General features: G+C 40.8%; 2 protein-coding genes across 3 annotated transcripts in view; one reads left to right on the plus strand and one right to left on the minus strand.

Moving 5' to 3' along the window:
* The window catches only part of si:ch211-153l6.6, an 8,176-nt gene extending 2,038 nt beyond the window's left edge, over positions 1-6,138 (plus strand). For both annotated transcript variants that reach the window (XM_035533931.1, XM_027026869.2), the window contains 3 exons: positions 2,073-4,131; positions 4,512-4,600; positions 5,140-6,138. In XM_035533931.1, the coding sequence (XP_035389824.1) occupies positions 2,184-4,131; positions 4,512-4,600; positions 5,140-5,235 (2,133 nt within the window). In that variant the 5' untranslated portion in view covers positions 2,073-2,183 and the 3' untranslated portion in view covers positions 5,236-6,138. The remainder of the gene's footprint in view (positions 1-2,072; positions 4,132-4,511; positions 4,601-5,139) is intronic.
* Positions 6,139-6,150: 12 nt separating this feature from the next.
* frrs1a (ferric-chelate reductase 1a) lies at positions 6,151-16,066 on the minus strand. The gene is made up of 16 exons (XM_035534358.1): positions 16,014-16,066; positions 15,602-15,847; positions 14,416-14,555; positions 14,138-14,232; positions 13,783-13,927; positions 13,500-13,682; positions 13,240-13,338; positions 12,768-12,915; positions 10,544-10,657; positions 9,583-9,698; positions 9,354-9,440; positions 7,358-7,455; positions 7,040-7,098; positions 6,797-6,940; positions 6,584-6,642; positions 6,151-6,306 (listed from the first exon to the last, which is right to left on the minus strand). Exons 2-16 carry the CDS (start codon positions 15,792-15,794, stop codon positions 6,214-6,216), a joined length of 1,773 nt encoding a protein of 590 aa, XP_035390251.1. The 5' UTR covers positions 15,795-15,847; positions 16,014-16,066; the 3' UTR covers positions 6,151-6,213.
* Between the last annotated feature and the right edge of the window lie 67 nt (positions 16,067-16,133).

The raw sequence follows: 16,133 nt of genomic DNA on the forward strand, positions 1-16,133 counted from the left end.
GATTCTTTCGTGAAGTGACAAATATAAATCCTTTTGCACCTTCATTGCATTAATGTTTCGTTTTTTACGCAGGGCGTCTGCTTTGACTCTGAACAACAGAGCAAATATGTATTTAAGATGGCCAGATCCATGTTAATATAAAAATACTATATTAATATTTTTGGACTGATGCTATTGGACTGGTGGCTATCCTGAGCTGAGTTTGCTGTATTGAGCTTTCCAGATTTATCATCAGAATAAAATTAAGGGGTGTTGGGGTAGGGATTATTGCGAATATTAACTCTGATGGATTTTCACATGAATTGACAGAAAAGAGCGACTTCATTTCACTGTTTGTGGAGCTATGATTGGGTATTGGCCAATGACATCACAGCGGTGTCTCCGGCACGTTGCTTTGGGTGAGAGGACGTTGCACAGAAAGCGAGAGTTCGATTTCCAAAATCATCGAGTCTTATTTTTGGTGAATGGTGGTCACATAATCAGCAGTCTGACAGAAGAGCATATGACGCCTTTTTAATTCAATAACGCAACCAAATTTAGCCTGTATTCTTGCACAATTGAATGCGCAGTTATCCCATATAATACCAACCAAATGAACAATCTGGCTAGTACTCTAACTGAACCAAAATATTCTGCTAGTTTCATAGTCATATAGTTATTTTTTAATTATAAGCAAGGCTGCTTGACGCCCTTCATTCACTATGATAAAGTGTTTCTAAGCAACCATTTCTTGCTGCTTCAATGCCATGTAAAAAAAAAAAAAAAAAAAAAAAAAAAACCCTCACCAAATATGTTCCTTGGCAAAATAGAGTTATAGTACTCTTTATGGTCTTGGAACTATGAACAGTTTTGTTTTTTTGATTCACTACATTAATTGCAACCTATATATTATTTATAAATATGAATTGAAATTAAATACTTTAGATTATTTAAATGAAAGCATTTTGGTAGAATAATGTTATGGTGATTACTCTTGTGATATTGAAGGCTGATCAGGAAATTAATCACAATCAATAAGACTAACTCCAGATAAGACTGTAAACTACGATGGAAAGGACCATGGAGGGAAGTCTGAACAATGCCACTTAAGGCATTGGAAGAAAATTTGGTTCAAGTATCATAAGATAGTAAGATATCAGAAGTGTTGACTTTGAAAAAGTCAACTAGCAGAACACTATTGCTGCTTTGTGACATCTGTTGTAAAAAGTGCTACATAAATAAATGTAACAATTGTGCAGAACACTACTGAGATTTCTTGCATTTAGAATCAATGTCTGCAATTAAACAGGAGTGGTCTTTGCAACTAATTTAAATACAAAGGAGAAGAATGGAGTCTGCATGTAAACTGCAGATTTGCGTAGTGCAAACAGAGTGCACAAACCAACTTAATTACAAAAGAATTGTAGAAAAAGAGCTGTGACATTAAAGAATCTTCTTAAGCATATGAAAATGTATGAATTTGTGAGGCTTCAATGCAGTGTTTTAATCTGGACTCAAATCACTTCCACTTGGGCAGAATACCCTGTCTCCTTTATTTTCTCTCTCTCTCTCTCTCTCTCTCTCTCTCTCTCTCTCTCTCTCTCTCTCTCTCTCTCTCTATCTATCTATCTATTATGTCTATATCAATATTTTCTCATGTTGCAACACTTCTGTGACATATCGCATGGAAGTCCCAGGATAGATTAAATGTCCTTATGTAAACATATTTAGCTTTCATATCCACTTAGCTTTATGGCCAATAAAAAAAGCATTTAATGTGGATTCTTATCCCATTAAGAGATTCCATGCTTGGTATGAAACCTGTCTAGTGGTGATTTGCCCTATCAAAAATTTCCACCCACATCTTGTCTTGTGGTGTGACGAATGGTGCGGCTCAATGAAATTAAAGTGACATGGTGCAATTTCACTAAAATGGCATAAGACAGTCTGTCCACCTACTTAAACCCTCAAGTCAGCCCTCAGTTATCAGAGTGAAGGGGGCATGCTGTTTTGTAATAGTTTTGATGCTCTACATTTTCCCCATTTTTGCATCTCCATGAATCTAAATACATTTTTCAATCTAACTCTCATAGCGAGCCACTACTGGTGTGAAAAGGCCAAATGGGAGTGAAATAAACGAAGGGAGAAAAGACTCTTTAAATCAGCAGCAAAAAGAGCAAAAATACCTATCTGAGTCTGTCACCATGGAGACTGGCCAGCTTACAGAAAGGGCTGATGTAAAAGATTGTAAAACAGATCCTGAGGTTGTGGAAGAGGAGAAAATCCAGCAGGGCAGTGGGGATGAAGTAGAATGCACCAACATAAATTTCCCCGAATGTCCAGATACTGAAAAGAGCAGCTCCCCGATCACAGAGCAATACAAAGGGAACGGCATGCCTGGCAAATCTGAGAGCTCCTGTGAAACCAACAGAAGTGCAAACCCTCAGGAGGACACCATGGTAAATGAGACTGAAAGAGAGGTGGCATGTGTCAGAGAATGTGTGCCACCTCCGGAGCCTGACACAGAGCAGAGAGCCCAGAGTCAGTCAGTGGAAGGGGAAGGCAACCATCCATGTCCTCTTGGTGCCAAGGAGTCAGAGCACAAAGAACTACAGGAGAGTCTGAAAATAATACAAGAGACTGTGCTGGAGCAGCAAATTGGAGGTTTAGATGTTTCTGATGTCTCCACAGAATTGTGCCACGACAATGAGCGAGATGATCTGAGCGAGTGTCTGCAGGTGGAGATGGCCATTGTTTCCTCAGACAGTGAAGCTGAAGAGCAGTGGAAGTCTGTGTTTTCTCGTGTCGTTGATGAAGAGGAAAGCAGTGATATTGTAGGACCAGATATGTCACATGACAGTGAAGAGACAAGCAACCTAGACCATGCAGCCGAGGAACACAGTAACACCCTATCGCAGAGCAAATGTGAACCTGAAGATGAAGCACTAGTGACAACAGCAGAAAGCGATGATATTCTGGAACAACCTGAAAGTCTCATAGAATGCGAGTCAGAAGACAACCAGTATGAGATGGTGATGCACTACAGCAGCTTGTCCAAGATCCCAGGGGACGATGAGGGTCTCAGACAAAGTGCCAAGCATGGCCTGCAGCGCTTGTCTGCCTCAACCTCCGAGCTGGACAGGGAGTTGCCACAGGACCACAGAGTGATTGAGGAGTCAAAGAGTGAGAACGTCAGCTCAGAGCACCTGGACTTCAGGACAACCAGGCAGCAGTGGAGGAGGATGGAGGAGGAGAGCAAGAGCCAGCTGCATCAGCCCACTGCGAGGCGTGGCAACTGCCAGGGCACACACAGCACCATGTACACACCTGTGCGTAACCTGGAGAGACCCAAGCGTGACCCAGAACCAGAAGGCCTAAGCCTTGGAGACTACCAGTATACCCAGTTCAGCCCATGCTCCGAGGACTCAGGAATGGATGACACAAGTTACAGGTCTCAGTATGATGAGCCCGAGACTCCAGTCGAGAGGGCAATTCGCGAAACTATGGAACGAGAGGAAAGTTTCCGAAGGGAGCGGGCCATGTCAAGACCGTCCTCTGGTGACACTGTCCAGGGCAAACCCAGATCATTGACTCTCTTGACAGGCAGGTCAGAGCCAGAGGATAGACGAAGGATGTATAACACACCGGAGGACAGGTGCAGGTCACAGAGATCCCCCAGCTCCAAAACACCAACCTTCTCCATCACCACATCGCCATCATCGCGATCGTCCTACCATGAGATGGTGGCTAACAATGTCATCATTCTCGAGCCAGATTCATATCCTGCAAGCCCGAGGCACAAGGGCAAAGGCCTTCTCTCACCCGGGTCAAACAGGTGTGCCAAATGGTCCTCGGACATGTCCAACGTCATCATACTGGAAACATCCAATCTCATTATCCGTAGTGCCTCAGAATTCTGCCTGAACACTATGTGCCATGAGCCTCAGGAGAGCACATTCCACAAAAACCCCTTCTTCAAGCTGAGATCACGCAGCACCCAGTCACTGGTGGACCAGGAGATCAAGGTGGTCAGGCAGAGAGAAGAGGAGTTCAAGAGACAGAGGGCACAGCTGTACAACCGAGAGAAATACGACACCATTCTGGTGTCTCCAAATTTACTCTCACAGGAGAAATTCACCTATGACAGAGCAGGTATGAGATTTCCAGATTGGCTCCTCAGTTATTCTCAGACAACTCAAATATTACAGCATCTAGTTATTGCATTTTACCTGCTGCAACTTCTGTAACTGTTTAGAATAATCTCAGCTATTTCCATTGAACATTTTGTGAGTGTTATGAAAAATTCACTATTCAGTCTAATGAGTAATTTCATGTACTGAAGTCATTATTAAAGTCAGTATTAAAAACCTAAAAGACAATATTAAATGAAAGCCAGTTATTTTTGTGAATCACACACAGCCATAATTTACCTTTCAGCCATGTAGACCCATTTGGGTCACTGCTGCCAAAGAATCCTAACGGCCTGTGGGATGTGGAGGTAAATGAAAAGTCACTATTTTATATTTTTGTAGGAGAGATACCTGCGAAATGCAAGTCCTCCCCTTCCTCCCCCTCCAAGATACGCAAAATGGACCGTTCTGCCTTGTCATGTGATCAGAAGGTAGAGCACGTTTAACAATGTTTTGTTTTTTTTCTTACGGTCACAAATTATGTGTGCTAATGTGTGTAATCTGTTCAACTGGATGAAGAGTCCAGCGATTCGCAGATTCTCCAGTTTGTTATTCTAACATATTTCATAGACGCATTTAAGCAAGTTTGACTTTGTGGAGGTGGCATGATTGTACACAAAAAGATACTGTGAAAAATAATATGAGAAATATTGTGAGAAATAATGATTCAAAATCAGTAAATCACATTTCCGCATTAACACTGTGACACCCCTTTCTCAGTCAGGCTGACGGAGTACTCCATATGGACCTTAGCTTATGCCAGGGATTTCAGACTGGCTGTGTCTCAAAACATATCAATCAGTCTTGTATTTTTGCCCTGCAGCAGTTTGACACTCCCTGCTTCTGCCAACATTTTACACAGCACACCCTACTGTCTCCCAACCACTTTAGGTGTGCTTTTGAACTTTGCACATTTCACCTTGAAACTGCTCATGGAATGTAGTTTTACTGGTGAAACTTTCTCCTCTAGTTCCCCGAAGCCCATTACACTGGAGTGAGGCGGAAGAGTGCCCTGGTCCAGAGATGGGAAGCAGGGATCTTCGCAAATCATCAGCCACAGGACTGAACGATGACACCACACAGCACACGCATTCATCTATTCAGATAATCAGAATTCATGAAACTCTATGATCATGAAACACAGCACAGGCATTCAGCTATTCAGAATTCAGTTACTTGAAATGAGGCTGCTGTGCTGTTCACCTTTTAACGTATTTTAATGTATTGTTTTAAGTCATATAAATGCACCTCTATTAATTTCATACTATATTTTCTCCTCTATAAATTTTTAAATATGACAAAAAGCACAGTTTATAAAATCGCACTGCATTCTGAAAAAAAAGAAGAAAAAACAAATTTTATTATTCTGATTTCAGCTATTTGTAAATGAATGATCTGCACTATTTGAATAATTAATGTAAACTTTGAAATAATGATTCTATAAATTTATCTTAGATTATTTCCCGCAAGTGACTTCATTTATGGAATGTAAAACGTAAATAGTCCTATCAAAGCCAATGAAATGATCCCACATGCAGACTTATGAGATATTTATTTGATGCAGCAGTCAAAGGTACATGCTCAAGAATTTAACAAATACAAAGCACACCTCTGGTACTCTGTCAATGCTTGGACCATAGTTCATTTTGGCTTTTTAAATTTTTAGCTTCAGTGTTGATCCATTTAATCCTGAAATATAAACTTGTGCATTTTGCACTGAATGTTTTGTTTGGTGAACTGTTTCAACATTCTTGTTATCAGAAATGACTATTGCCTGCTAAATATGACATCATTCATTTTTGTGAGCAAATGATTACAGAATAAAACTATGTAGTTGTTCATATTTATTATTATTATTTAGTTTGTTGCAGGTGGTAAATTAATTCTCAGCTTGATATTTTTTTTCCTTTACAGTATCTTCCCAATACAGCATATTCATTTGAAATAAAGAGATATCAATTACTGAAAATGATTTCTGTTGTCATACGCGAGAGCCTTGGGTGCCCTGTCCATTACCAGTGTGTGGCAGGCTCTGGGACATCTCTCATATTGCACTTATGGAGCAGAGGAGAGCAATCAGGAACAGTGAGATCCCAGTAACAAAGATAGCAAGGGCAATCATCTTGCACCTGGTATCCTGCTGCAGTAGAACATGGGTCAGAATCATCTCCCCTAGATATGGATTATAAAAACCACACTGGGGTGGCTGGAGCCTACAGCCTGTTCCAGTTTTTTAGCATTTCATGTTTTCAACTACACTTACTGATCAACTACAGTTCAACTACAACTACTGATCCAGTATGTTAGGCCCAGCATGCACTACTTCTTAATTTAGCAGGATTATCAGTAATCCTCATGTGATGCCCACTTGAGTCAAATTAAGGGCAAATCTCTTAAATTTTGGTCAAACTTACCCATTTCCATCTGACTGAATGACCAGGGAGAATTGCATGTTCATCAGGAGATTCACTACCTACAGGGAGAAGGAAAATTATTAAATACAACAAAGGTATGTTAAAAGGGGATATGACATAGCCCTAGTCATAAATTATATAGAAGTTTGAATGTAACCAAGCATTTTGAATGATATATTCTAGCAGGCTGTCTGTGATCAGCACTGCACTAACCTCGCTGAAAGAGACCCAATTTGTATATCACCAGGATTATCTTAGAAAAGGCCACCCAGACAATGAAGCCAGAGAGAATCCCAGTGGATTGCGGGAGTGGAAGACAGAGAGATTGTTGTTGCATCCCAACAAAAATGGTCACCACTGTGGAAAATGATATTTTCACACTGCAGTAAATCTTGCAAATAATAAATAACTGCAGTAAATAACTGCAAATAATACATGCGAATAATAGGTGTTCACCTGCAAAAACCTCTGCTGTATTTCCCACACCCCAGTGTAGCCAATTGAATATCCATCTACTGAAGAAATACATGGGCTATGATGACAGCGTCTTTAAATTAATCGAATGTAGGCTGTTGGAAGTAAAACTCAAAGTGCCTTTGGTCAATATTCTAACATATACTGTATGCACAGAGATGATCCACTATGCAAGTTACCCATCATTTATTAAAGGTTCACCTTACGGGTTAAGGATGGATAAGGATAAACACATGTGTCAATCTCAAGTCCCAAGCTCTGAAATATTTTGCATGCTGTACATATGTGATTAGCATGTACCATGATGAGTCTGGTGCCGGTCTGAGGGCAGCCATGATTGGCTGAATGACAGTGAGAGCCATGACGATGCAGCCCAAGCACATATGAGCAGTAGCTTCCTATGTAGGATAGATTATGTTATCCACAACATACATACATGTAGATGTTTTTGAGTTATTGCTTTTTTTTTTGGCACAGTTCTTCTCCATTTTATATATATATATATATATATATATATATATATATATATATATATATATATATATATATATATACATATATATATATACACAGATTTTTTTTTACACAAGAGGTTTTAGAATGCAATGGTTTGAAAAATTAAAGAAATATATAGTAAATCAGTGTTAGGTCACTCAAATCCCCATTCAGTCAGGTGAATCAAACAGGGTGATAAAATGTCCCCATTTTCCAGGGACAGCACCTGTTTTTGGTTGGCTGTCCCCGGCTGGAGCTGTCCCCAAAAATGTCCCACCGCAGAAAGTCCTAAGAAACCTGAGAGACGTTTTGTGTTGTGCTTGTTTTAACCAGCAGAGGGGGCTACTGCTGAGTAAAACTCAACCAGAAGCTATTGTCAAGTGAGTCGACAACAAACATATATTCAAAACTTGAACGTAAGCTATTATGCAATCTACAAAGAGTACATATGTGGATAACAGCCATCTCTGTCTCTCCAGAACTAGAACTTGCCCAGGAGTGTGTTCAGGGTCTGGCTATAATGATGGGCTATAACCACAGGTCTATTTCTGTCTCTGTCTTTACTGACAAAATATTTAATATGAATATGAATTATCAGTTCATACAACCACTGAATCTTGAGGTAAACGTAACTTATCCTTGCCTCATCCCTGCTTAGGCCACTATAGAGACCATTTTTTATTTCTAAAAAGTGACAAATCTCACAACGGGAAAAGCAAGGAATATCCATTTTCTATAGGACTATTGTAATTTATTCCTACACATGCTGCACAGAGTAATTTAAGATTAATCTCAGTCAACAATGTCTTTCTCTCTCCTCACACCGTGCTCACGCAGGCAGGCGGAAGTGAGTTACTATGGTTATGGGGAACAGCAACAATGATTATGTGTGAGATGGTGCAGAAATCTCATAATATCATGTATTTAGCATGCTATTTGATTCATATGGGCCACCTCTGAGTATGGGCCATGTTTTTTTAATACAAATTGTAGCTACATTTGGAATATGAGTTAAATAAATTAGTTTTTTTAAAAAAGGTCAAAATACACAAAAATGGAACTGTCTTCTTTTTTTTTTCATAAGTAAAACCACTGGATATATTAATAATATTGTCTGACTGGAAATGGGGAAATGTCCCAGGTTTCCATTTCAGAAATCTAGTTATTGTAATCAAGCATGTAACTGTCAATGATTTTGAGTAAAATCGAGCTCTCTGCTGATCTGATGTGATAGTGACACAGGAGATGGAATCATATCCTGCCTTCCATTCATTTAGCTCATTATTCTAATAAGCTTGCAATATGTCTGTACAATATACAAGTTCAAGGTTCTTAGTGGCATTATTGAGGTGCTGGGAGTTAGGATAAGTCACGTGGTATGGCCAGCCGCGTGCACGGGGATCCACATGTACTGTGTTTATGTTGTAACCATGCCCCCCCACCCCCCAGGATTGCACACAAGTGAACAGGATTTAGTGTTAATATCTTACGTCTATTCAAACCCCTGTCTGTGTGTGCATTGTCGCTACGTGTGTTTAACTAGATCTGTGTGGCCTTAACGTTAGTTTGTCCCATGTCAAAGTGTAGGTGTTTATCGTTTATTGGTAAGTGTATAGTTATACTCATTGTGTTATACGTGAGTGCCACCGTTGTCTTAAACGTGTAACGTCAAACATTCTGCACGAATGAGGAAGTCGGTGCGTCTTGCCACACACCCTGTGGCACTCAGGCTACCAGCAAGGTTACACATATTCATTGTAGCATAATTCATTGTCTTATGAGCAGAGTACAGGGACCTCACCGTGCTCCAGCCTCTCCTGTAGACAAAAGGCAAAATGAAGCCAGCGATCATGAGAGCCAATGTCAGCCACATCAGCCCACGGTGCACCTGGACAAAAGCATTTCTTAAGATGCACAACTTCCACACCATATAAATAATGGGAATAATTTGACATAAAAAGCAGCCTAACTTAAAGAGTAAAGCAAGCACATTACTATTACAGATCACTTAGTGGAGTTCATTCTAATACCTGGAACCAGACTTTTTGTCCAAACAGGGTCTTTTCAGGCCAGTCTGGCTTGAAAAGGCCTGCAAAGAAAGTGCCTATGCTGGCAGACATCATCCAAGCAATCAGCATCAGAGCACCTGGAGCACATACCCAAAGAAGAGCAGATAGACACAGCAGCCCACAGTGCTTACCCATCCTGCCCAAGCACACTGCACAGTTTAGGCGTTTTCCAGATCCCACCTGGGTTTAACTCATTGGCTAATTAACAGGCCTTCAATGAGGTTAAAATGGTGGTGTTAGAGAGGGAGCAAAGAACACTCTTCAAACGTAGACTGAAGACCCATCTGTTTGTGGAATATTTAAATGACCTCTGATCCTGCTCCTATGTTGACTAATTTAAACTAGTACTTATTGTAGGGTATTGGTTATTACACTGATGTTAACTGATCCTTTGCCAAGCTGGGGTGTATGTGTGTGAGAGAGAGTGTATAATTAAGCAATAATCAGAAATAACATTAATCACACAACTGATGTTGACTAACAAACTCTAGTACTTATTGTTTATTGCACTTATCATTGTCTGAGATAAAGCTTATGTATTTTGCATTTCTAGGCATCATTATTGATTCCTGTATTTCAACAGTATTCTAGTTCATCAGTATCTAACCTACTGTACTGGCTAGGATGTATTCTCTGAGTATACGACAAAGCACTTTTGTAAGTCGCTCAGGATAAGAGCGTCTGCTAAATACCATAAATGTAAATGTAAATGTAACATACATTGCACAGGAACTCTACATCTAGGGAAGCGTGCTTTACATTCCCAAAAGCACTCCAAGAATCATTGATATTTTGTTGTTAGTGTTTACAGTCTTGTTGAGTTTCACTGATGGGAAATCCCTCAAATGCCATATATTATTTGTGACAACCTGCACATCTAACTATAACTCTCTCTGTCCTGAAGTGGTGGATAAATGCTTACCATGGCATTTCATGATCAAGGGTGAGTGGGATCCTGTCACTATCTCCGGTGTGCCGGTAATGACATGCCGCTGAGCTGATATGAAGGGTTGACGTTCATGTTTATTGATTTGACCTGTGGCAGTGCCAAGAGAGGAACCGTACTGAGTTAGTGTGGTTGTAATGTTCCTTTATTGCACACTTCGACATGTGCTTCATAAGTTAGGAAACATCAGCAATAACAACTGCAAACACTGCAATACTGCACATATGAAATACTGACCAAATGCAGTAAAACTGTGTCCTAAATGAAGAGATGAATCATTTATTTGAACATGATCAAAGTGACTTTGGTACATACAGTGCATCTGGAAAGTATTCACATTTTTCCACATTTTGTTATGTTACAGACATATTCCAAAATGGATTAAATTCTTTTTTCCCCCTCAAAATTCTACACACAATACCCCATAATGACAAAGTGGAAAATGGCACACCTATTTTTGGGCAGTTTCTCCCATTCTTCTTTGCAGAACCTCTCAAGCTCCATCAGGTTGGATGGGGAGCGTTGGGCACAGCCATTTTCAGCTCTCTCTGGAGATGTTCATTCAGGTTCAAGTCTGGGCTCTGGCTGGGCCACACAAGAACATTCACAGAGCTGTCCTGAAGCCATTCCTTTGTTATCTTAGCTGTGTGCTTAGGGTTGTTGTGCTGTTGGAAGATGAACTTTCACCCCAGTCTGAGGTCCAGAGCACTCTGGAGCAGGTTTTCTTCAAGGATGTCTCTGTACATTGTTGCATTCATCTTTCCCTCGACCCTGACTAGTCTCCGAGTTCCTGCTGCCAAAAAACAACCCCACAGCATGATGCTGCCACCCCCATGCTTCACTGTAGGGATGGTATTGGCCAGGTGATGAGAGGTGCCTGGTTTCCTCCAGACATGACGCTTGGCATTCAGGCCAAAGAGTTCAATCTTTGTTTCATCAGACCAGAGAATTTTGTTTCTCATAGTCTGAGAGTCCTTCAGGTGCCTTTTGGCAAACTCCAAGCGGGTTGTCTTGGGCCTTTTACTGAGGAGTGGCTTCCATCTGGCCAATCTACCATACAGGCCTGATTGATGGAGTGCTGCAGAAATGGTTGTTCTTCTGGAAGGTTCTCCTCTCTCCACAGAGCAACACTGAAGCTCTGTCAGAGTGACCTTTGGGTTCTTGATCACCTCCCTGACTAAGGCCCTTCTACACAGATCACTCATATTGGCCAGGCGGCCAGCTCTAGGAAGAGTCCTGGTGGTTCCAAACTTCTTCCATTCACAGTTGATGGAGGCCACCATGCTCATTCAATGCTGCAGAAGTTTTTCTGTACCCTTCCCCCGAGCTGTGCCTCGATACAATCCTGTCTCGGAGGTCTACAGACAATTTCTTGGACTTCATGGCTTGGTTTGTGCTCTGACATGTATTGTCAACTATGGGACCTTATATAGACAGGTGTGTGCCTTTCCAAATCATGTCCAATCAACTGGATTTACCACAGGTGGACTCCAGTCAAGTTGTCGAAACAACTGAAGGATGTTCAGTGGAAACAGGATGTGCCTGAGCTCAATTTTGAGTGTCATGGCAAAGGCTGTGAATACTTATGTACATGTAATTTTTTTTTGTTTTTTTATTTGTAATAGATTTGCAATAATTCCAATTATTATAGAATTTCCTTGAAATTCTAATTGCAATAATACCATTTTCACGTTCTCATTATGGGGTATTGTGTGTAGAATTTCAAGAGCAAAAATGATTAAATGAATTGAATCCATTTTGGAATAATGCTGTCACATAACAAAATGTGAAAGAAGTGAAGCACTGTGAATACTTTCCGGATGCACTGTGGGTTCTAGTGATACAACTTCTATTGATACAACCTAAGTGTGCTACAACTTAAGTGTATCTTGTATTTCTCTTTTACAAATTGTGCACCCATTGACCCAACTCTCTTATCCCTGACATGCCTGTTGTACGACTGGCATTTGCTGATATGCCTGAGCTCTCCGGATCTTTCTAATCATTTAGGAAATGCAAGATTGTAAGAGGATGTCATAAAAGGACTTTTACACATTTATGGGCCAGTTTATTTAGACCTTTTACAATCAACACAGTACCTTAACATAAAAAAGTAGATTTTATTCGTTAACCATGAGACTGCACACTCAGCAGGAATGCTAAAAGGCAGTACCGGACTGAGTGGTCGAGCTCCACTCACCACGCTGTGCGATGCCCTGTGCAAGGAAGAGGAAGTACGGGTGGGTGAGGCTGAAGCGCTGCGGCTCCTGCGGGATGTCCACTGCCCTGCGGAAACTGCACTGGATCACTCCTCCTGCCGCCCTCCAGCCCACATCACTGAGCACGTTCTGCATAGGGGAAACTCAATCACTCTACAGCAACACTTCTCAGTCTTGGACCCCAAACATTCTGCTCATTATTCAGGTTTTCCCAATTGCAAACATCAGCTAATAAACAAGCCATTCATAGCAGCCTTGTGTTTTTTTGGATAGAGAACACTACAGTAACTGCTGAAATCTGACCATCTTATCTCATAATTAAATTTATGGAGCATTCTCGTCTTGGTTTGCTGGCAGTTTCCTGGGGGGCTCTGAGCAATCAATTATACCAAAGGAATACTAAAACATAGTCTTTCATAGTGTAAATAGACCACCAAAATATGTAGGGATCACCTTATCTGCTGCCTCTGGGTAACTCCTTCCTGTTGCGTATGCTGCTTCCACATGTACATGGCCTCCATTGTTCACACACAGATAAACATCATCATTTCCCTGCACCAGAGACATGCTCAATAAGGGACATGGAAGTATGGGAGGGGGGTCACCTTTAGCTATATGCAAAATCTCAGTGCACACCACATTTGGTGGCTTGCCGGTATGCCATGCAGTGTGTTTGCTGTCCCTTGGGGTCATGTGTTTATTTGACTACCCACCATCCACTCATCCTCAGACAGAGCGAAGGAAACATAGCCATGCGTAGTCCCGCTCAACTCAAACTGCACACTCTGACCCTCCACACGGTAAGACAGGAAGAAGCAGTCCAGGTCTGTGGAAGGGTCACAGCCGGCGGGGTCCTGCAGACAGGACTTCCACACGCCACAGCCTTCCAAGCTGAACTGTTGGGGGAGGGGGTGGGAGGGGAGGGGTGAAGGGCAATGACTAAGAAGCTCTTTGGACATTGATCTGGCACCATGTAAGAAATAAAGATGGGCTCACTGGCTGCAGCAGTATGGCTGTGGTTTCAGGTGCAGAGCTTGTGGAGCTGGTAGACGAGATTGAGGGTGGGGTCATTCCACTCTGAGTAATGACTGGACTGGGGATCTTGATCCAGAAATTACTGTAATGAGCCACTACAGTTGCTCTGAATTCACAAGAACATACATGTACAGAGAGAGAGAAAGAGAGAGAGGCAGACTGACAGACAAATGGACAAACTGCTTGGCAAGTCAGAGACAGACAAACTGAATGGCAAGTCAGGTTTATAATGAAACAGGTTGCTTTTTTGCCAACTGTTTAAGGTAACATTCTGAGAGAACTCTTTGGAATGCATGTAAACCATTAAAGCACTCACAGAAAGAGAACAGCTGAAGGGGCACCAGTGGGAGCATTCCAGACAACACTCACTTCAGTCTTCCTAGTCTCACTGGTTTGACTAACAGCTGACCCCTGTGAGTGCAGATATGTGTTAAAATGCCAACTACAGACAGCCTACAAACAACTCCAAATATATTTATAATCACATATGGTATTATTTCTCCCTATACATTTATTACTGTAAATAATTACAGAATAAAAACAGTTTATCACTGAATTTGACCTAATGTCAAATTATAAAATTATGATTTAAACCTGGATCATGTGGCATTTCAGAAGCTGACTAACTGCAGGGTTGAGCAGCATGAAGGAGCCGATAGCGGGTCCATCCACATCTGCCAGATCTCTGGCCTCGATCAGAAAACCTTCAAAGTGTACACTTCCCGACAGGGTGACTGGGTACGATAAATATAATTAGGCACATTTTCACCCGAAAATTCACAGAAACAATAATTTAGCTAGTTAAATGATTTGAGAAGACCTCCTGCAAAGCCAACGCAGCCAGACCAACAAGGACAAGCTGGTGTTTGACAAAGGACTTAAAAAATGGCCTACTGCTATGATGCCCCAGCACTTTCGAGTGGCTTTCTTTGGCTTATTTAAAAACAAAGCAAAACCCTCTCCATTCCCCTGATTGGCACCTACTACCAAATTCAGGGTTAGTATGATTTTCCTTCAGCTGATGCATATAAATTTGCCTAAAGTAAGTATCAAATACCAGTCTTTTAACATTTCAAGTTAGACCGAGGCTAGTTGGCTCAGTATCATTAGCACTGTTGGTGACTGAAGAGGCTGTGGACATTGATGTTTTCAATGATGCAAACGTGTTGTTATCTTTGTAAAATTGACACAGTTTTAAAATATTATTTAAAATATTATTTTGTAGAGAGTGAAAAACAGAGAGAACAGAAATAAAACAGAGTTTGATAGAAATGGAAAATGAAAGTAGGGAAAGAACAGAAGCTGAAGAAAAGAGCAGCCAGCACCAGAGCAGCTTCAACCAGTCTATAGTCCTCAGACCTGCCAGGGTCAAAGGTCAAAGGCGAGGGAAAGTTGAACTGTATATTGTTTGCAATATAGAGCTTGTAAGGATGGAGAGATTAGACATTTTGTTCTATACATGTAGCTTTAGCAAAATGGGTTTTCACAATTAAGTTTTCTACTTTTTGTATAATTTGATATGTCCTTTTAATAATTTTTATAATTCGATATATCCTTTTACGTTTATGCATATGGATTGCATATGTTTATTATTCTCTAAGTAGGCTATATATTCCATTTTTAAATATTTGCTTAGTAATTTTATAACCTGAAGCATATATATATATATATATATATATATATATATATATATATATATAGAGAGAGAGAGAGAGAGAGAGAGAGAGAGAGAGAGAGAGAGAGAGAGAGAGAGAGAGACATGCAGTTATAATAGGGTTACCTTGAATGTGATCCCCAGGACTGAATTCGCTGGTATCTACAGTCAAAGTGTATGGGATGGCAGTAGTGTTTGGTTCACCACCATGTCTTGGCACCATACTTTCACACACCTTTTCCACTTTTCCATTTCTGTAGCTAGTGACTGATGCCAGGATTCCAAAAGCCATCAAAGCAGTACGCAGCATTACTGCCATTTGAAAGGTTCTTCAAAATTTTCTGAACAAGAAATATTCTACACGCTGTGCCTCTGAAAAAAAAACAAAGAAAAAATATCAGCTCTATTTAAGAAATTTAAAATAATAATTTTAATTAATTTTAAGTTGTTTTTCCTGTGTAATTCTAATAATTTGGATACACTGTGAAAAAAACAGAAAAACATCCACACATTACAGCGGACTGGACCCTGCAGAGACCTGTCTTTGCAGAGACCTGTCTCCTCTTCTATTCTGCACAGCTGAAGCTCTGCTGGGAAATAGTAGTGGCTGTACAGGCAAAGGTCGGCGCTCAACGTCACAGCTCGACAGCAGTAGTCT

The sequence above is a fragment of the Electrophorus electricus genome, chromosome 15 (genome assembly GCF_013358815.1).
Source record: "Electrophorus electricus isolate fEleEle1 chromosome 15, fEleEle1.pri, whole genome shotgun sequence".
Taxonomy (NCBI): Eukaryota; Metazoa; Chordata; class Actinopteri; order Gymnotiformes; family Gymnotidae; genus Electrophorus; species Electrophorus electricus.

What these genes read in the sequence shown, in the direction of transcription:
- frrs1a (XM_035534358.1), bottom strand. Translation starts at nt 15,794, where the DNA reads ATGGCAGTAATGCTGCGTACTGCTTTGATGGCTTTTGGAATCCTGGCA. An exon ending in TCCTGGGGATCACATTCAAG is followed by an intron (nt 14,556 to 15,601) that starts GTAACCCTATTA and finishes TATCGTACCCAG; the next exon opens with TCACCCTGTCGGGAAGTGTA. An exon ending in CTTGATCATGAAATGCCATG is followed by an intron (nt 9,699 to 10,543) that starts GTAAGCATTTAT and finishes TATGTGCTCCAG; the next exon opens with GTGCTCTGATGCTGATTGCT.